Source organism: Camponotus floridanus, unplaced genomic scaffold (genome assembly GCF_003227725.1).
Source record: "Camponotus floridanus strain SB8 unplaced genomic scaffold, Cflo_v7.5 scaffold88, whole genome shotgun sequence".
NCBI classification, from domain to species: Eukaryota; Metazoa; Arthropoda; class Insecta; order Hymenoptera; family Formicidae; genus Camponotus; species Camponotus floridanus.
This window is the reverse complement of record NW_020229858.1, coordinates 446,687-470,243: the sequence shown is the minus strand read 5'-3', so window position 1 is coordinate 470,243 and position 23,557 is coordinate 446,687. Positions and strand designations below refer to the sequence as shown.

The 23,557-nt window shown below is 27.9% G+C and overlaps 1 protein-coding gene across 2 annotated transcripts; it reads left to right on the top strand.

The window, feature by feature from the left end:
- The first annotated feature begins 5,159 nt into the window (after nt 1–5,159).
- LOC105258106 (facilitated trehalose transporter Tret1-2 homolog) lies at nt 5,160–23,244 on the top strand. Of its 2 annotated transcripts, XM_011269180.3 has the most exons (7): nt 5,160–5,175; nt 7,567–8,055; nt 17,895–18,078; nt 18,244–18,415; nt 18,695–18,967; nt 19,734–20,042; nt 21,668–22,096. In XM_011269180.3, the coding sequence occupies exons 2-7, from the start codon at nt 7,806–7,808 to the stop codon at nt 22,094–22,096; spliced, it is 1,617 nt and encodes a 538-aa protein (XP_011267482.1). In that variant the 5' UTR covers nt 5,160–5,175; nt 7,567–7,805. The 2 variants fall into 2 exon arrangements, with proteins under 2 accessions (XP_011267482.1, XP_025270483.1); XM_025414698.1 differs by lacking the exon at nt 5,160–5,175 and having other exon boundaries at nt 7,806–8,055; nt 21,668–23,244.
- Nucleotides 23,245–23,557: the final 313 nt, after the last annotated feature.

Sequence of the window (23,557 nt, the reverse complement as noted above, 5' to 3'; positions counted from 1 at the left end):
ACGGATTCTCTCATTTTTCAAATAATTTCAAAGCAAGCTCCACTTTTTAACGACCAGCTTAATTCTTAAGTACTTAGTATTAAAAGATTGGACGGATATAATTCTTTCTTATAAAATTTTTTTATTAAGGTAAAAGATTATTTATAAAATTTCGAGGAATAATTAACAGAAAACGATGATATCTTTATAATATAGAATACGCACATATCTTTTAAAATTATTTATACAAGTGAGTTAAAAATACTTCTGTTATTACTAATAAATGATACAGTATTCCAGCACTTTTGTGTTTATAAAATTATATTTAAACATTATTCTCGTGAAAAGAAATATAGTATATATTATAAAATTGATGTTAATAGAAACAATGAAAATAAATCTTTTCTTTCAGAACTCAAAAGTTTGATAAAAAAATATTATGTATATTAAAATAGAATTAAAATATAAAATAGAATTTAGTAATATTTATAAAAATTTGAATGAACATTTTTTATTAGATTTTTGAATTTAATTAAAATGATTCATTTAAAACAAATACTTAAAAATATAAATATAAGAAATATAAATTAAGAAATATAAATTAGTATTTTTTATTCATTGAAAATAAAAAGAGTAGCCACAACAAAACACTTTCTCTATAGATATATATCAAGATTTTATTTTTCTTAAACCTGGAAAATTATCAAAGCACTTAAGAAACTATGAAATATAGCTGTAAAAAAATTATAACTTCTTCATCTAATGATAAAGACATTTTTCACAGGAATTATCAATGGAATTTTATTGACTTCTCTGTAGGAAAACCCGAAGGAAAATTTTCTACTAGAAATAAATTGTAAAGAGGAAAATTTTAAATTCACTTTCAAATTACATTCATCTATCTATTAATATGCAAGTTATAACTTGAAGCGTTTATTTCAAGTTTTTATGTGCGTATGTGCGCGCACGTGTATGTGTATATCTGGCAAATGTAATTTGTCACTGCATAATGAATAAACAAAGATATTGAGTGTTAATTAGTGTGTTATCATGCATTAATTAGTATTGTATTAAACAAGTATCGTAAAAATTATACGAGAAGATTAATATTCGAAACTTAAATTTTTCCATACAAAATAACGCGTTTTAAATGTTGCTATTTTTAATGTTGATATAAAAATATATACTCTTTATTATTAAAATAATTTTTGATAAATGTTTCTGTCAGCTATCATTTTTTATATTCCAGTTATTCATAATTGTCAACAGTGTTTATGGGCTTTAAAATTAGATAACTGTAAATTTAAACTGTATTTTAAGTTTATAGCTATCTGGAGACCTCTAAAGTCAATGGACAACCATTATTCACAGTTATGAATAACTGAAATATTGTCTTTACCTATTTGTTTGATTATTTATAACACTAGAGAATACCGCACACATAATCAAGTACATTGCGTAATATAAAGTATATAGTAAGTCTATAATTAGTATGTAGTAAATATTATTTAATTAAATATTTTATCAAGTTTTTGAAATTATATTAAACTTATATAAATTCTTGCTTTAAAAAAATTAGAGATAAGGAAAATATGTTTTTTTATCTAATGTATACTATGAAATTATTATGTGAATTAGTTCTTATTTAATTTATCCTTATACATAAAATAACACAAAAATATTAATTATATTCCTTAATTGTAAAAAATGTCTACGAATTTCTACGAATAATTTCTACGAATAATTTGCCGCGTGACTTATCACTTGAAGATTTTAATGGGATCTTCAATGACGTAATGTGCATTTTTGTACACTATAGTTGCATCGAACGTAAGTGCACTTGAGATAAATGAATTTAATCACGTTTTGTGCACACATAGCACTATCTGAACCATATCACATTTTATTCACGTTTCCTATTAATCCCCCAACGGCGCTTAATCTTTTTTTTTTAACATACGTCACACATTTTTTTACGTATTAGATCATTCATTATTCCATGAAGACTGCGTGTGGAGAGATACATACATCGTTTAAAGATTGTCTTGTATTAACTTCTTGTCGCATTATTCATTATGTTTGTGCGCACTTATACGAACGACAAATTTCATAATCGTTCGAGTCTTGAAATAATATTGTGATAAAACTGATTTACTAATTGTTTTTTACAACGGGATTTTGTAAACCTCTCCTTACATAATGCAACATAAATTCATATAATGGTAGCATACTTTATTATCAATTTTTGGTTCTCCGAACAAAATTAGATTCCTTTTGAAAAAAATTCCAAAGTCTCTTTTATTAAAACAAAATTATTAAAAACTAACTTTTATTAAATTAGTAATAAAAATAATATATTCTTGTTAATTTTTCCTTTATAAATTTCAGCACCTCTCAGTAAATATCGAGTTTTATTTTCAATTTTGCACATTATATTTGAGATAATATATATATTTTGTTATACACTCTTTAATTAATTCAATACAATTCTTTGTTAGCGTATTATTTAAACGTTCTATTTTTTGCATGCTTTTTAAATGTTAAAACATTTAAAATTTGAATTAAATTCTGAATTTATAATTTAAATAACTGCAAAATTATTTATACATTTAATATATTTTTAGAATAAATACTTTTTACTATTATTCTCAAATAAAATAAATTAAAAATTTAATTAATTGATATTAATTTAAAAATTAATTAATTTATAAAGTCGCTATCTTTATAAGACAATTATTTCGTAAGAAAGATTTTCAATTGCCAGGAAAAAATATTATTGATTTTTTTGATAATAGTTTTAAATTAATACAGTGAATAATCGTTCTAAAATATATTTCCAGCTGGAGGCACGCGTCAGAAATCGCCATGGCAAGAATTCTTGCGTACGTGCCAGCAAAAACTGCTAAAAGATAATAACTTTTTTGTGTTCGTAATCAGGCTAAGTGGTTATGTATTACAGCGATTATTTGCAAAATCAAGAGACAGCAGAAGCTTTAATCACCGAACTGTCACGTTAGTTTTTTGTTCAATGAACTTGTCATTAGGAGGACATTTCGCAATCCTTAGAGAGCGATTTTTTTTGGTAAATCCTCGAGGATAGCCCGAAGCTCAAGGATGATCCCGTTAATTAAGTGAATCCCTCTGAGATGAACAATCTTGATCGGCAAAGCGGTGTTTTTCGATCAATATGTTCACTTAGTAAAAGATATTCTGAAACATCGATGATGAAACGTGATTCGCATAACTGATGTAACCAGAAATATGTCTTTAATCTTAAACAGCACATTATAAATTTACGAATTAGCATTGCGAATAATTGATAATAATAACGAGCTCATATTTTTTCCATTTTTTATTATCAAAATTTAATACTTGTTTATAGAATGCAATATTAATGCGACATACTTTTGATAAAACCGACAATATTTGAATTCCGGGTATAAAATCAATTATTTTATAAGAATCTTTTTAACATTCTAAAACTCAATAGAAAGAAATATACTTTTAAAATATTTATAATATATATATTTAATATATATTTATAATATATGCTGTAAACTATAAATTATCACAATTATAATAGAGAGAAATTGCTGTACCACAAATTAAAGAGAATTACGAAGTATAAATTATATAATGATTTGCAAATAAATTAGAAATTCGCTCGAACAATTCGGTTTTAGAAACTATTGGAAACACCGAGTTTCTGATGATGATACTAGTGGTATATAAACAAACATAATCACGTAGGTATTATTGATGTATAAGGTCAATTTACATCATAATTCTTTTTATTTTTAGAAAATCGTTCTATAATCATCCCATATTATTTCTTGTGTTTAAGTTACCAATAGTATTAATAGAATTGCGAAATTTACGCTTCTAATCGTGAGGAATTATTCAAACGAGCTCTTAATTCGATTTATTTGCACGTATAACTTATATATTGTGATTCTTTTTAATTTACAACATATTAATTTGTAGATATTTTGTCTTTCTTCAGAAGTTCTTTCTGAACGTCTTATCTTTCTTCTTAGTCCTAGTTGCAATATAAACGATGAATAAGAATTTCTTTTTCACTAATCTCGAATAATATTAACTATAATCAGCTTGCAATATAAACGATGAATAAGAATTTATTTTTCACTAATCTCGATTAATATTAACTATAATCAGCTTGTACATAATTCTTGCTAAAATAATCGATATCCCGTTGAGTTGATTAATTCATTTATTCCAATTAATTCGCTTCTTTCTCGCGTGTGATGATTAATTAAGAGTCAGACTCTATAAAAGCTTGCAGTACGATGAGAGATTAATCACGACGAATCATATTTAAAGTAATTAAACGCGCGCGCTTGTTAAAATATTGAGAATAATTTTTTTATAAATGTGAGAGACAATAAATCTTTCTTGTTTTACCTTCCAGTAATAGTGCACGATAATTATTGTATTTTAACCGTTGCCTAAATCGACACAGGTAAGTGTTAAAATCGATCGAATGATAAAACTGATAAAAAATTATTGTGCATGTGATATTCTACGTCTAATTTGTATATCATATCTTTATATTAAACATTGGATACATAGATAATTTTTTTATTTTATTCATAAAAGTTTATAAAAAAATATATGCACCTTTTTATAATTTTCAATTTTAATTATACTTTCAAATTAATTATATTTTCAATTAATATTTGCGCCACAAAGAAATTAAATATTTCTTCTGAATGAAAAAGATTTCAAAAGCATATTAAAACTAAAAAAACAATGAAAAATAAATTAAGTGTTAATTATAAAAGATGAAGAGTAAAAGAACGGGAGAAAATTTTAATTAAAGCATTTTACGTGAAAGAGAGACATTTAATTGATTGAATAAACACTGAAGCAATAAGATATATGTTTGATTTATAATGATTGGCGTTTAGTAGAATCCGCATGATCGTCAGTGGATCAATATTTTATGAGCAATTTACGTGTAATCGACGTTGAAGCGATGCTATAGAGATTACTTTGTTTATCGTTATCAAGGACTACTGTGACAAAGATATGAATGATTGACATAACGGTGATACACACGATTCATTCCGATAATCTATCGCACATCATTTATTACATAAGATATTAATCGAAAGCTTATAATGCAGCTCTTACTTGTCGAAAAGATCATTTTAATCAGGTGCTTGTGCGACAGCGGTAAGTGATTTATTTTTCCTTTCTCTTTCTGAATTATTCATTGTGAATTTTTTGCGATCTTTCCAACTGGACGAAATTATCGAGCTTGCTATCGATAACAATAAATTGTAATTAGATCATCGATGCGAGCGATACGCGATTTCTTTTCTTTCTCGTTTACAAAAATGTGTGACGGATAGAGCGATTATCAAGAAGATTTTACGTCGGAGACAAGCTAAGAATGTGAAAAAAAGGAATTTTTTTTCGAAGCGATAATAAACATTCCATGCGCCTAAACAATTTATTTCATTTTTTGTTGTAAAAATGTTCCAATGCATTTCAGTCGTAAAAGTGATATATGACAATATAAGTTATGTTGAATATCAAATTAATCGAACTAGTGAATTTCTTTCGAAAATTTGTTTGTTAGAACAAGTGTGCATGTTAATACATTGCAATTTAATCGATCAATCTAAATATGACTTTGCTTAATCATAATTAATAAAATCATTTTGTATCGCCAGTGTGTAAAAATTACACTTGTCCTAACAAAACCCAAATATATTTCTTAATTACAGTCAATTCAAAACACGTAAAATTGTTTTTCAATACATTTTTTAATCTGGAATAAAGATGAATCTAATAAAGTTAATAAAGACAATATTAATAAAAGAGAAAATTTTGGATTCTATGTCATATTTTTGCATAGCAATATACAAAATTCTTGCTTTTAAATATTTTTTATTTAGTTGATGTAAAAGATATTTCATTTGTATTTTGCAGTAGGATTGTATTTATTTTATTTGATCAAAAAAAACATCTATATCGTTATTTATTTTGCGAACTTTATTTAGCTTTGTTTAGAATTTCCAACGAAATAACATCTGTTACCGTCATCTTCAATATAATTCGGCATTTATATATTATTTACGAATTCGGCAATATAATTCGGCATTTATATATTATTTACGAATTAGAAAAATATTTTATAAAAATTGTTTTCGTATTTTTCTGTTTGAGAACTTCGTTTATATCTATACAATATTAAAGCTGCTGTTGATTCGAAATCGAGAGTTAGTGGCGATACGCATGTGCGTAACGCAGTATCGGTTGCGGGTCGACATCGCAGGACACGAGTAAATCTCATCCTGGATTTTATTGATTTTTCTCCTGACGCGTAAATAGGTGGAGTCAGGGCAGGAAATTTCTTCGAATTATTCCACATTACTTATTTCAATCAGTCAAATAGAAATTTTACAACGTTCCGTCTCGCGAGATAAGAGAAAGGAAAGTGCCCTTAATGAAATATAATAAGAGACAAATAATATTTACATTATAAAATTAATATCTACATTCGGATACATTAATCAAAATAAAACGACATAAAACGAAACGATAAACAAATACGCGCATTACGAAATTAACATCTACATTCGGATAAGTTAATCAAAATGAAACGATACGAAACGCAAAATATTCCATTCGCGATTGATTTCGCTTCTCGTGCTTTCGCGATTTAATCGATCGCTCGCTCGCTTGCATTAGCGTTATTACGACGAATTTGGTACAGCGCGTTATCGATTTTCTTTCAGTTTGTATTAGAGAGAGCATCGGCGAAAGAAAGGAATCATTCTCGATTGGAGTGATACTCTATAGTACAGATTTGTGCCAACGCGTATTATTCGCGCCAAAACAGACGTTGAATTTTATAAAATACTTATAAAATACTTATAATCACATCTTATAATTTATAGATTTGATGTAAAAAATTTTTTAAATAAAAATCCTGCAAGAAAAATTATTTCTCTAAATAATGTTGTAATTCTACACATATTTATTCTTGGAAAATATTGATCAATACAAGTTAAAAGATGCATGAATATACACATTTATCAAGAATACTTGCGGTTATCATGAATACTTGTTCTTTTATAAAAGTTTTACGGAACGTGGATTCAAATAAAACTTAATTACACTTAATTACAATTTAATTTGTTTTTATCGTAGAATTACGTTATTTTTTTTCTTCGCAATCAGAAAATATGTAAACACAACTATTGATTTAATTTTACCTTTTCTTCGTGTAAATGTATTATTATATACAAATCTTTTGATAAAGTCTAATTTCTTTTCCCAAAAAACAAAAAATCAAAAATAAATAAATGTGTTCTAGTTAAGACATTTAAGCTATTTCTGCTTCTCTAAAATAAAATGTACTTTTGTCTCGTAAACATTACTAAATTTTTACTTAAATTTAATTTAACATTAATACAACCTAAAATAAAATCCTAAAAGTCTCTGTACCCTTTTCTTCCTGATTCTTTTGTAACTTGGAAATTTCCATCAACCGAAAAATATCCCTTTTGAATATTTTTGAATATTGAATAAGAAAATTGTGGGATTGTTTTGTAGCCACGCGACCTTGACATCGCATCGTTTCAGGGTCTAGGACTCGAGACCGTCACGTCGATCATTGCATACTGTCACAACGCGCCGCGATCGAGATCTTCGTGTCTGACGAAGAACGATAAAAGAAGAGAGTGGGAGAGAAACGTGGAAACGATTAGAGGAAACCGAGCGAGCGAGCGAGCGAGCGAAATAAAGAGCGAGAAAGAAAGAGAGAGAAAAAGAGAGAGAGAGAAATCGAGAAAATGACTCCCACTCGTGACAATGAAGAAATAGAGGGGCGCTCGTATAAAGACTATGCTTACAGCCCTGTACCAGTGAGTTCCTCTTTGGCGGTGTTTGATACTGCCACCCCTGGCAAAGAATCTGTGGAGCTGAGTACAGAGCGTGGCGAAGAATCGTATAGAACATCATTCCGCATTGTTGACAATCATCATCCCGAAAATATGGCGGAAAAAGGTTCCAAGTTCGTCCAGTTCCTGGCCGCGGCGGCAGGTAAGTTCGACTTTCAGAGTTAAAAAATTTTGAAACTAAAATCAAATTAATTAGTTGACTGACCAAAATAATATCGTTTTCCCGCCAATCGTGGTCTTTTCTCCTCAAAATATATTTTATAATAGTTAAAAAAAATATTCTTAATTCTTCTATGCATGAGATTTAATGAATTAATTTACTGAAACGTGTATTTATTTTATGCTCCTCATGTGAAAGAATCATGTATCTTTCACTATAATGAAAGTTACAATTATGCAACGCTTCATCCGATTGATATGTGTGAGTTAAGTTCACTTTATAAGATAAAATTAGATTTCAGATAGACATACTTTGTTCGTATATTTTCGAATTTTTTAGGTATGTATTGTTCTTTAAATTAAAAATATAGAGCAACTTCTGCTTTTCATTAATATATATATATATTGTGTAACACATCCCATATAGCACACGTTCATTTTATATATATCTCTTAAACATATCCAATGTTTTTTAATTGCATAGCATTAATAAGAAACGTTTCTATAGAAAGGTTTTTAAAACCATAGTTAAAGAAACGTATTTTTCACGTTTCTATAGACAAAATAGACTAATTTTTAATTAATTTCAAATGATATATACATACATATACATATACATAAATAAATAAATATTATATATATATATATTGTTATGCCCGCGGACTCGATCGAGATTTCGAAGCGCACGATGTAATTTCCCGGCTCGCGGAATAAAGATACTTACTTATAAATAAGAAGAACTTTAATCACACAATAACACGAACAGTATAACACAACACAATCAATGTTTCAACACAAAATTGATAGGAGCCGTCCAAGACACGTCCGCCAAAAATGTCAATCCGAGTCAAACTCTCCACTCCATTGTTTTTTACAACCTCTTGACAACACATACCGGAAATGATGAAAATTTCAAGGTTTTCCAAAATATCTTAAATATGCGCAATTCAGGGACATAACAATATATATATATATATATATATATATATATATATATATATATAATTATTACGAAAACTATATTAATTTCTATTTACAAATATATGAATAAGATCATTAAAAATCAGTAAGAATCAATATTTTATTGATCTTCAATAGACGTTTATTTGTCTTTATCTTATATTTTTTTGTTACTTTATCTTATATCTTATTAATTATAGTCAGTGAAAGTAAAATTTTACTAATTATAGTCAGTGGAAGTAAAATCAGTAATCATGCTAGTTCATTCGTTTATCGCAAAGGTGCCCTATTTTTCTCGTACTGAGGTTTTAGTCATGAGAATTATATAAAATTTGCAAAAGACGATGGATGAAATTAAAATTATTACTTTGATTTAATTTCTGATATAATCTTAATATAGAGAAACTTCAGATATTAAATCGATTTAAGTGGACAAGTGAATGTCCGGCGAATATGATCTGTTCATTATTTATTTAAGATGTAAAATAAATCACATTTAATATGCATGTAAATATAAATAAAATTTTTAAGTTTATACGAAGTAGATAAATTATAATCTAATATTACTGATTAAAACAGTCAATATTACTAATTCTTTACAGTGCTATAATAACTTATAACTGCTATATCAGTGACTTTATTTACTGTTTTCAATGATAATATACTGTTTCATTTTTAGAGAGTGTGTATGAATGCATTATTTTTTATTAATTCCATGAAAAAATGAACGAATAAAAGGAAAAAAAGCGTTTTAAACGTATTTTAAACGTTTTTTTTTATCAGAAAGGAAACGTATTTCTTAACGTTTTTTAAGTGGATATTTTAACCAATTTTAACCAAAGAAATGTTTTCAAGTCGGTTATGAAACGTTTCGAAGAAATATTTGAAATATTTTTTGAAATGAATATGTACTACCTGGGATATTATTATGCAATGATTAAAACAGATAATCATTCTTCCGTTATACGCAATCGATTGGTATGACACTTTGGGGAGTGTTCTTTACACGGGCTTCTTAATCGTGATCTGTCTGATCATTCTACATTTTCATACATCGAGAAGAAACCTTGTAAAAAATTGATTAAAAATTATTGAAATATTATATATTTATACAGTATAAAGAGAATATCAAATTTGGTTTATAGTCTTCTTACACAAGATTTCAAATTTGTTCTTGAAGAATTAAATAGTTTTCAACATAGTATAGCGTGGATAACGAATAGATTAGATAATAATTACAGATTGGATAATGGGAAAATAGATCGCATGATTTGCTTTTTAACAGTACACTTATTCGTTTGATTCCCCTAAATGATATTAATTGAAGAAGATAAAGGGGTATAATATGTATTTACCAGCTCTCACCACATGTATGATACGGCTGCATTTCGCACATCATGCAAAGTGATTTTTCCGACCGCCATTATTAAAATTCGTAAGAGAATCGAAATTATTAATTTGTCAATGTGTGTTTATGTAGTATGCTGTATAAAATTTAGAATTTTTAACATTTTCCTATTACGAACTTAAAAAGTCCTAAATAAATTATTAACTTAATAATAATAATAACGTTCGACAACGTAACAAGATGTTTAATTAATTATATTTTTTGTATATATACATTAAACATAATTCATACGACATATTAAAATTTAATTACACAGTCTTTATAAAACTTTAGTAAACAATACAATGTCAAAACAATAATAATGAAAATATTGACCCAGGTGAATTCAGTGATGCATTTCAAATGCAAATATTATCATAATAAAACAAAAACCTCTGATATTTTTAGCCTCTGATATTTTGTATTCTTCTTCATTACTTATTTATTTCTCATTTCAAATTTATAGTAAGTACATTTTATAGTAAGTACATTTATAGTAAGTAATTTATAGTAAGTACAATATTCAACGAGATAGAGTCATATAGAGTTATATACGTTTTGTGTTAAATACGTGGAAAAAATATAAGAATTTGTTTAAATGACAATCCTTCTTGTCTGACAAAAGTTATTTATAAATCTTTTGTCACTTTTTTGTTTAAAATATATTTTTTTCAGGAAATACAAGTTCATTATTCACATTATATTAATACACTCATTATGCAAACATTTTATATTTTATTGAAGATAGTTTTTCTCAATTACGACATCTCTTAAAAATATACTCTTCTTACAATATTTGAAATGACGAATAGAATTAAAGATCGAATTTAGCAAGAAAAAACTCTCTGTGGAATTCGCTATTGAATTCACGTCATACAAAGAGAGAAGAAAAACCCAGGTGATTATTCGGCCCGGTGATTCCCGGTTGATCAAGTCAAGATTAGTGAGAACTTCAAGTAGCATAGAAAATGCACTTGAGAACATCGCACCGAGAAGAGAGCGGAGGACAATGATAAGCTACGTGCCATGATTTATGTCCATCGTAGAGTCCTTCGCGTATTCGGATGACGGGAATATTAAACGATTCGCATCCGGTGCTCGACCGAATTCAATCTTAACCGACAAAGATTGCCATCGGTTTAAATTACTTCCTCATTACTGGTACAACTAGCCAAGTGTACGACACTCCGAAGTGAGAATTTGAATTAGAAGTGCTGTTTCCTCGGGGAATAAAACAATTTACTTCATATATTCTAAAAAAATAGTGAGTCCTTTGATTATACGAGTATGATGTCACAGTTTTGTGTATGTTTAAAAAATCTAATTTTCGACAAAGATTAATATTCGATTCCTTAACGATGTTGTTTTTCATCAAAATCGGAGACTGCAAACAAAAGTTCAATAAAACTCAAAACTTGGAATTTATTAAAATTTTTGCATATATCGGCGACATTCTTAAAAATAAAAATTCAGATTAGCTCTGATTAGGTTCTGCAGACGGCAACTTGCACGAGAGTTCAAAATACACAAGAGCAAAGATCCTTGCAGAGAATGAACGTTTCTTATTCTAAAATTATTTATTTGTATAAGAAATAAAATAGATGAGATTTCTCTGTTATAAATATGAATTGAGACGTCAAACCACAGAAAGAGAGAACAGCCAATATTTATAAAATCAGTTTGTCCTCGCGAAATCTAAGTTTCCGTAACGAAAATTCGAATATTTTACGGTCACTTCGTGCTTTAATACATTTATTAGAATATGTATATATTGCATATCGTGATATTCTATTTTTTATAATTTATCAATATGCTGATTTGTTCATATATTCATTTTTCTACACAACTTTACATCGTAGAGAAATTTTTACATTGATAGTTAGTTCGTCAGCTTTTATGTAAATTAATTGATTCCAAGCAAAAATTTTCATTAAATATTCATTAAAAGTTTTATTAAATATACAGAAATTTATGTTTATCTAGTACTAGAAAAAATTCACCACAAAGTAAATAAGCTATGTAAAGTATAAAATACCACCTTGTAATGAGATATAAAATATTAAATTTTAATTCTTTTCCATTATTTTTAAAAATCGAATATTTTAATTTTATTTATCAAATAAATCTAATTTAAGCAAAATAACATTTTTTTGATAAAGCACTATCTTAAAAATTAAAGTTAAAAAGTAATTGAAAAATTTTATCTGATTTCCATATAATCAATCTATAGATAATTTCAGTAATTTGTTAAAATATTTTAATCCATATTGATAAATAAATTGGATAAAATTTCAATATTGATAAGGAATGACTGAGGAACAGTAAGCTAAGATATTCGTAAAACGACCTTTATTTATGAAAGTAATTTTATATTTACAGGAATATTATTAAAATCGATATTTTATATTTCTATATATCTGTAAAATATATATAATTTTTTATCACGTTTTATTTTGATTTTAGCTTTTGCAGCAAAATATTTATTTAACTGTATATCTTCATCAATCTTTAATGACAAGATGTTATATGTAATAATATAATATCTACAGCTTTATAAAAGCTAATACTGTTATCACAGTTACATTGTATTGTTGATAATGTATAATAGTTTTATTTACAGTACTAGAATATTTCTTTGAGTATCGTTATCGCCGGTAACGCCTCCCGCGCATTTGTGATTAGTGCTATCGATTGTTTGTTATTTATCATTTTTAATCTGTCGATTTTACGCACGTTCCGACTGCTGTCAGATGCAATTTCGTTGCATGGACGTCAATGTGTTTGTCAATTAACAGTTTGGCACAACGTCAATGCGAACGATTTTGCGTAATATAAAATGACGATAACAATATTTGCAATCATATATGAAAATATGAAAGATAATGCTCTCTTCTGTTACTATCGAGCATTTAATCGTACGCAAATTTGTGGAATATAATCACATTTCGTCATCGCATTATTGTCATCCATTACATGATTTGTTATCGCGATATTATTTAAAAAATAAAAAATTGCTCTTTTTGAAAAATGGAAGTAGCTGTACCGGGTATAAGCTAGATTATCTTTATCGCACTGATAGGAATAATGCCTACTTTTCTTGCCGGCGTGATTGATGAATTTCCGATATTATTGATATATCTCTATATCACTGCTAAGATTATATAACATATTTTATATACATTAATTTTTCTATATAGATATCTTATATATTAAAAAATGTAGATGAAGAATTATTATAATATAACGTATCATATTTTAATTAGATTTTAAACTTTTAACATTATATATACACATACACACACTCACACACACATGCACATATATTAGAGGCGTGCAAATCTACTCTCATTCCCGCTCGTTCCCGACAGCGAGACTGGATTCTCGAGAGTCAGATTATCGGGAGCGCTGTTATCGAGAATCCAGGCTCAGGAACGAGCGAGTCCCGAGTCCCGATGTTCTATTAGATGGAGTGGGGGTCGAAATCTACCCTCACTCTCGAGAATCCAGTCTTGCTGTCAGGAACGAGCGGGAGTGAGAGCAGATTTGCACGCCTCTAACATATATATATATATATATATATATATATATATATATAATAATTTATTAAAAAAGAATATGCAGGAAAAATTGCGCAAAATTATTAATAAGTTTTATAAGTTTTAAATAATGGAAATTAAAAGAAAATGTGAAAAAGTAAATTTAAGTTAAATTTAAATAATATAAATTAAATATCTCTTAAATTCAGATAAATTTTTTCACAATACAAAATTTAACAATACAAAATACAAAATTTCTGTATATATATATACAGAAATTTTGTATTTTGTATTGTGAAATTTTGTATATGGATTTTTCTGTAAGACGTCATTTTTAAGACATCATTTTTAACATTTACAATTAATCGGTTTTTGACTTCCATTTTTAAATTCTCGTCAAACGATACAATATCTCATAGGAAGATTTCATCGCGCTTTGCTTCTTATCTATTCTTTATCATTAGTATGGACTATTTTATCGTTCATTTTATATATTTTTGTTACGTAATCATGTATGGCCAACGTGTTAACAAAGAAGGGATTGTCAGGTGTAATTTGCAACAAAAGAGCATAGTACGCGATCATGATTGAACTTCAATAAGCCGACAAAAATAACGGATTAAGATGAATTAATATCAACGAACGAATATTTAATCCAATAACAGGTCATTGTCACTTTCTGACTTTGGCATTTAATGCAGCATCAGTTATACTATCTTCAGGGTTAAAGGCCCTCGTAGAATCGCTCGTAGCATTTTCGCGACGCGCCTCTTTTGATATAAATATTTTTTATTTTAGAAGTCTCGCATGATTATGTTGACTTGTTTAAAGATAGTCAACATTTTCCTTAATTGTGTAATAAAGGTCAGGAATCTTTGCTTGAGACCAAGATAAAAATTTGCATAAAGATTGCTTAATATCTTGACAAAAAATATATCGATATTAGAATGTCATTTAATAAATCGATGGTAATATTATAAATTTATGAAATAGCACATACTGATGATCGGATATTCACTGCACAAAATTAATATATATGTATAGAGAGAAAAAGAGAGAAAAATAAAATTTTTTATAACTTGTTAAATATAGCAAATATTTTATATAGTAAATTACTTATACTGCAAGTTTTAAAAACATAATTTAAATTATTTAATATTTAATTGAATTTTTGTTGTCCACTTTTCTAATTGTAAGATTAAATTATCAAAATTTAAATTATATATATATATATATATTCTTAGTACAATTAAACCTATAATTAGAATAAAAATACGGGAAAGATAAATCGTGAATAATTATGCAATAATTACTTAATTAATCGTAATTAATTAGAAAAAAAGAAGAATTAAGAGATTAAAAGAAAAATTCTTAATCGTTATCGGAGATACATGGTATGATGAATGATATAAGAAGTCTGGAAAAATACTTATCAAATATAAAAGTTTTCCAGAATCAAAAGTGAGATATTACTAATATGACCGATCATATCAAATGTGATTCTCTTTTTCTTTCTTTTTCTTTTTTTCTCTTTTACTTTTTTATTTTACCTCGTCATATATTCGTTTATATTGCAAAGTGCTGAATCTGAATGCATATCTGGATTTTTGTATTCGTGATGATACTTGACACGGATTTATTGCGTTGCAATAAATGTGACAGATAATCGCTATCATATTGCACACACACACACACTCGGGGTTAATCAGAAAATAATTTACTAATGGTAAACGAAATTAATGCGACAATATGCCAGGTTGTACAACTGAAAGGAAACGTAAAGATAAGCCCACACAGTAATGCTGATTAGGCTTCACAAACAAATATTTTGTTTGCTCCAAAGACTGTTTATCTAACGCGTAAGTGATTAATCAGTGCACTTGTTTTATATGATATAATGTGGTTATTAAAAATTATTTAAGAGAAACTTATTATCAACTTAATAATCATTTAAAATCTAATCATTTCTCTATCTTTCCAGTGTCTATGTACAATAATATTTTTATTTGCAATTAATGCAGCAAATATCTTGATAATTAATAATTTGGCGTACGATTATATATGAAACAGTTAATCATATTATATCATTAACATACATTTTGCTCACAATGACATCTCTTTTTCCCATTCATACTCTTCTGTTTGTCTGCGGTATGCCGCAGTATTTTTCAGAATTGTTTAAATAATAGCATGTCCATTAAATACTACATATATAATTTATGAAAATCTGGAACACAATCTCTAATTATAAACTAAAAACAGGTAAACTAAAAATGATATTAATGCAATTCGATAAACACAGAGTTATTTTCTGCATATCTGATTCTTAAGGTTGTTGAACAAGGTTGGCAAAGATCGGACATTATTTTCCTCAGAATTGCGAGATGCAATTCTACATTCGCGCCATCAATAGCAACTTCAATATTTTGACAATATCGAGATTATATCTCTTCGATATCATATGACTCTTATGACACGTTACCATCTCGTTTATTTAATAATGCAATGCAATGTCGACAGTATAATGGCACGACAGTGAATCGTGGATTACATAAATGCGATAATTCTGAGGAGCGATATTATCGCGTTAAAATAACCACATTGCTGGTTTTTCTCGCATTATCATATGCGTTATTTGTATAAAGCTGACACATAAATGCATATTTCATTCTATGCGTTTGTATGTAAAAGCTATTATCCTCTTATAATTTGCGAAATAAAATATAAAAATATTCTGTTTAGCAACATAGAATATTAATTGAAATATTATTTAACTAATAATAATATTAGCTAATTAAGTTCTCTCTTGTAGTTTAAAACATTATATTCAAAAATATTTCTTATTGCATTATTTATACTAAAAAATTTAAAAATATGCAACATAAAAAATTCATAGAAATTATTTTATGTAAATTTTTCGAGACTGAAATCTAGTTTACACGTGACAGTTTGTCGTCGGGTATCTTCTACTGCGCTATGATTTAAATTTCTATTTTGTAAGGTTTGCATGTACGTGCACTGCTCTGTAAAACCGGAAGCGTGGTAAGCCTTGAATTTCACCGTATTGCCTGAAATACAATTATGTAAAACCGCTCTATCGCCGGAAAAGCCTTCAAAGCGCGCTTTGATTCGCATTTCGTTGGCAAAGCATTACCGGCAAGCATATCCCGACCGCTGATATAATTGAATTGCTAATCGCGAGACTCGCGCAGAAATACCTTCGAAAAGTCAATTTCTCGAGAGTGATAAGAAATGCATTTGAAATTTTTGAAAGATAAATATTTTTTTAAATAAAAGCATTTTTATTAACAAATTAAAATTTCAATGCGTAACATTTATAATATAAAATTATATAAAATTTTATTTGTGATTAAAAAGAAATACAAACTTTTACGAAAGCTGTGTTACAATAAAAAGACATCAAAATTTATTGCTAAAATAAAATAAATTGTTTAAATAAAAAAAGGATAAGTATTTTAGTAATAAATATATACTATAAAAAAAAGAACAGCAAAAAATCCTAAGTTGTTTCTTTGTTAAAAATGTGTATTAAATATGTATAAATATGTTAAATATACAGCAACATGTTAGAGACTGATATACGTAAGCACATATAAATCATTTTTGGCATGTTTATCCCTCTCTACGATTTATAATACGGTTTATATCTAAATTTAAATTTAAGAATACGCTTATGGATATTTTATCAAATCCTATCGGAGCGATAAAATAACGTTAATAATGATAAATCAATATATATAAGGGCTTTAGATATGAAAGCTACGAATTAATAACGTGTTTGATTATAATGAATCGTTAAATGTTCAAGATATTAATGATATAATATATCAAAAAACACCAATTAAATATTTAAAATTATTTTATCAACGGTATATTTTTGCGCATAAAAATATATCTTGAAATTTAATACGATTGCAGGCAATATATGTATCGTGGCGACTGGTGCGATGTTGGCATGGACGAGTCCGGTCCTTCCCAACTTGGAGCAAGATGGTGGACCTCTGGGGTCGAAAATCACTAGTGAACAAAGTTCGTGGATAGCATCTCTAATGGCTCTCGGTACAATCCCCGGTAGTTTCATAGCAGGATATCTCGGAGAAAGGTATTAATAAATTCAAACATGCATGAGTTTTATGATATAATTGCGTGCTCCCTTTTTCAAAGCAACAAGTCAAAAATAAAGATATTTCCATTTCTTCACGAAAATATGAAATGTTAAATTTAAATATTTGATGAAGAAGAATCTATTCTATTGATCTCTTCACAGATGGGGTCGCAAACGAACAGCATTATTTGCCGTCGTACCATTTTCAATTGGATGGGCGTTAGTTGCTACGGCAAGTCACGTTGCTCAGCTTTATGTCGCGCGACTAATATTTGGATTTGCTCTGGGTATTCCATTCACGATTCTACCTATGTATTGTGGTGAAATCGCTGAGGTAAATTTATTTTACATAATATTTGTATAATCAATAATTTTGATTTATATGCAGGATTCTTTGAAATTATCATAAAAAAATTCTTTTATTTAATTTTCTTAATTTATCTTTAAAAAGTTATGATTAATAGAATTCTTAGTAAACTTGTATAAATTTTTTAAATAATTTTACTCGCAATATCTAATTTATTAAATTAAAATAAAAAATGTGAGTAAAATAACATTACTATTGTATAAATATTTCTGCTATTGATTAGTAACAAGTATATTATCTTTTTAGACTTCCATTAGAGGAGCGTTGGGCTCTTTTCTTCAGCTCTTTATAACAATTGGATTGTTGTATTCTTACGCTATCGGGCCCTTCGTCAGTTACACAGTCTTTTGGATCCTCTGTGCTATTCTGCCAGTACTCTTCTTTGTCTGCTTTGTAATGATGCCAGAGTCTCCGTATTTTCTTCTCAGCAAAGGCCGCAGAGAAGAAGCGATCGCAACTTTAGCAAAGCTCCGAAGTAAATCTGAAGGAGCTGTCCAGAAAGAAGCCGACGAAATGCAGGTAAATCGTAGCAATTTTTATTCGCTTTTAAAAAATCACAAATTCTATCTTTCAAGAATCAAGAATTAATTTCAGTTTATTAATTTCAGCAGATTTTTATTAACTGTTTTTCGCGATTAAAAAAATTGAAATTAAATTTATTATATATATAAAATCTATAATTTTTAGAAGCTTGTGTGCTGTACAATTTTATTTAGTTTTAATTCCTTTACTATAAAGATTGTTTTATAATTTTGCTAAGTAGATTTCTCTATCTAAATGACAAGGTAACCGCTATTTACACTTTATAAGCACGTAGCTCGAGTATTAGACGCATATCTGAATTGCTTGTCAGATCACGTTAAGTAAATGAGGCCGCGGCTAAGGCCGTTCCTTGATCCTAAATGATAATCGTATAGCTGAGAAATAATTGTAATTAGCTTTTTGCAATTGACATTTTTTTCCTACACAATGCAGTGTCTCCCGGAATTACTGGATTATTCTTTCAATAGCACATGCTAGACGTTATGTAAATGAAAAAAATAGCAGATGTTGAAACAATTGTAATTACAAAATTAATTAGCATTACTGAGTGGAAAATTTTGAAGAATTAAAATAGATAATAGAACTTTGCTTTTGCTTTAATATCAATTAAATGTTATTGGCAATTTTAGTTTTTAAACATTAATTATAGAATATAATTTTATGTAGATTATTACACTTTAATTTTTTCATTCTAATTTTCACTGTCTAATAAACACATTTGATTTTGTTTCAAATCTTTCAGGCAATAATTGATGAGGCTTTTAGAGATCAAGTTAGCATTTCAGACCTATTTAAGGTGAAAGCTAATTTAAAGGCCCTTATCTATACCTGTGCCTTGGCTTCCTTCCAACAGCTTACTGGTATCAATGTCGTGCTATTTTATATGCAAAGTATCTTCATTGCTGCTGGAACCTCCATCCCAACGGAACAAGCACCAATTATTATTGGTGTCGTGCAAGTAATAGCATCTGCAATAACACCCTTTGTCGTGGACAAGGCGGGTAGAAGAATGCTTCTCGTTTTCTCTGGCATTGGAGAAACAATCAGTTTGGTAAGTAATTTTTTCTATCTTTTATTTTCTATTTTATTTTCTTTTTTCTACTTTTAAATTAAGTTTGATCCTAAGCTGCATATTTATCTCTTCTTTTTTCCACGAATTCAAAGACACACTTTTAAGTTATAAAATCTTGCCGTTGCGTGAAACTTTGACGTTTTCATGCCACTCTTTTTCTTTATAACAAATCTGTTTTCAAAAATTTGCATTGAAAATTATGTTTAAAGTTAGTGTGTTCGTTAAGGGATAGATGCAACATTGTTTCCGTAAAGTTTGTTTATTGTTTTATGCAACGATCTAAAAATCTATCATCTTACGACAAAATGATGAAAACAATTCGTTAGAATAGACTTATATTATTGCTCATTAAAATTAAAAGAGTGTTAAGAAACTTAAAATGTAAAAATGCATAAAATTTAATCTTTTTTTCAAAAAGTACACAATTATTTTTTTTAATTATTAATTTAATCAACAAGAAGTATATGAAATACGATTAAAATTTAAGATTAAAATTTAAGTCAATTACTAAGATTATCATTATTTATCAATTTTTTCCATGAGCATTTTAATTTTATTAAACATTAGCCTATATATATTTGTTAGCAGTAGCCTATATATATTGTGATTTTTTTTTTAGTTAAATGAATTGAATTACTGACTAATTTTTAAAATTATTAAAATTTGCTTTTAAATTGAAATTTTATACTAAAAGAGTTATATTTTCCATGAATAATTCTAAAGATTATTGGCGAAAATTTTAAAGATGCGTGTAGAAACCGCATCGATTCATTTTCATATCACATTAATAGATTATGCATTAGATCATTAAGTACATTCCACAGTAATATGTTCATGGTCGGCATTCATAATTGTACTCATTGCTATAATTGTGTTACAAAAGTTAGCGATTTAATAATTCTTGCTTTCATCATTTGTCTTGCCTTCAAGAATGAGGCGAATGATTTAATTATCTATATATATAAGAGATCGAATCGTAATCTTATCATTTGTATGCGATCTTCTTATGCAAATTGAATAAAAATAAACGCGACGCAAGGTCTGGCACACTCGGAAATGTCCGATGTAGAATATGCAACAAGTGCATCGCAGAACGCACAATGCCCGCGAGACGTGAGGAAGGTCGAGTACTATTATACATGTCGATATACATACCATTGGAATGAGTCGATCATTATTACATTGAGTGCAATTTAGCACACACGCAGTGCAGAGACTTCCATGTACAATCGCATAATCACGATTACATAAAACGATGTGAATTTGTGACAAAAAGCAGATGCATTCACGATAAAATAATAGAGGTTTAATTCGTTTCAAGCTCTGGTTCTTTGAAAATAAATTTTATCATACAGAAAATAATTTTTACATTTAAAAAATTTATTAGATATGTTCTTATTATTACTAAAAAAAGATTTTAGAAAAATTGTAATGGTATAAAAATTGTCATAAAAGATTTTAAAAATTTTCTGATAAAAAATCATCACAGATTTAATTAAATTTTTCTATAATATCAATTATGTTTTTTAGCATCGAATTTATTATCACACAAATTTTGATAGATTTTCCATTTTATCACACGTAATCGTGTATTTGTATTGCAGATTGCTCTGGGCTTGTATTTTTACCTAAAAGAAGTGCAACACGCGGATGACGTGGTGGCGCAAATATCCTGGCTGCCGATAGTCGCGCTCATCATTTACATCTCCACTTATAGTGTAGGTTGGGGCCCGCTTCCCTGGGCTGTGATGGGCGAAATGTTCGCCTCAAATGTCAAGGCCAAGGCCTCCGGCATAACGGTTTCTGTCTGCTGGTTCCTGGCCTTCTTGGCCACCAAGTTCTCCAAAAATTTGGAGACTGCGTTCGGCAATTACGTGCTTTTCTGGATGTTCGGCGCATTCTGTATCCTCAGCATTCTTTTCACAGTATTCCTATTGCCAGAAACGAAAGGCAAAAGCTTGAAACAAATCCAGAACGAACTCAACGGAGAGACTTCGGCCAGCCTAGATATGGAGAACGGCTTGAAAAAATGAAGAAAAAACACTATCTATCATTCTAATGAATGACACCTGGTGAGCGATACCTTAAAGAGATTAGATACTCTGTTATTTATACATTAGAAATTATTTTCTCGTTAAAATACATGATAAATTTTTATATTTTTATGACGCGTAAAAGGGATTTCATATTCTTTAAGATAAAGAGAAATTAAGAAGAGCTCAATAATGTCACAATAGGTCGGATTAACATGTGTGCCTACTATTCTACTGCCAGACTTATAAAAATATAAATGCATATTTTTAAGTCTTATTCAGCCTGTTATTAATGCTGGATTATAGAGAAACGTGATTAATAAATAAAGTATAACCGGATGATTCAATGACCAAATAAATTATGAAAGATTTAAAATGTTCAACACATTTAAAAAATTCATTAAACAAAGATTGATAGATTCCATTTCTTTTCGTATATGTATAGATAATTATTGCCTTTAATACATGAGCCTGAAAAAACTTCATCTTCGGAAAATGTTACGTAATTTTAGAATTAAACATATATAATAGAAGTTATATTGTAACAGATTTATAAATATTTTCGCATTGATACTTGGATACATTTAAATATTAGATTGTTTACCAAGTATAGAAAAAAATTATGTGATATGTTAGTAATCGCTCCTGTAAACATTTTTCAGCAAGTTCCTGTCTAGCCCGTGATTAGAAAACGTCGTAATAAAGTAATAATTATCCAACTTTCTTATTTTTTATTGAATTTTCATAGTATTACATTTTGACTGTAGATGTAAAGCAAGATAAAAAATAAAAGGATTACTCTTACGACGTATTTCTCGTTCACAAGTGAAAGACTAGTCATTTCGTAACATATCTATATAGAAAAAATATAATTGTTCAATAACATCGGAAATTGATCGAATTATTATTATATCGTTGAGACTAAAGATAAAGACTAGAACTGTCTAATAAACTGATGAATTATGTAGCGATTAAAAAAGATAAAAATATATAAAGCAACTTTGTTGTTATTAATAAATGTTGACAACAACAAAGTTGTTATCGATATATTTAATTACAACAAAACATAACTCTTCCATTTTGTGCATACACTATAAATCATTATAAAGAGTGTAGGTAACGAAAAATAATATTTAAAAATGCCGTATTATTAGTTGATTTTTAAGTTAGTTTTAAATTCTGTTTTTAAATAAGTAATATTCTAATATTATATTTAATATATTTTCTTATTTATATATAACTAACATAGTAATATTATATTCAACTACATAATATGCATTTCTTCTCAGCTCAAAGAAGTGAGATGAATTTTTAATTTAAATCTATCTTAATATTATAAAAAATATTAGGAAAGATATAAATACCTTGAAATTTTGGACAATTACATTTTATTTTTTAATTCTTTTTATCTGGCATTATTTTAAAAATATAATTTGATAAATTAAAATGCATAAAATCCGA

Coding starts and splice junctions, on each gene's coding strand:
- LOC105258106 (XM_025414698.1), top strand. CDS start 7,806: ATGACTCCCACTCGTGACAATGAAGAAATAGAGGGGCGCTCGTATAAA. Junction 18,079..18,243: donor GCAGGATATCTCGGAGAAAG/GTATTAATAAAT, acceptor ATCTCTTCACAG/ATGGGGTCGCAAACGAACAG. Junction 18,968..19,733: donor AAGAAGCCGACGAAATGCAG/GTAAATCGTAGC, acceptor CAAATCTTTCAG/GCAATAATTGATGAGGCTTT.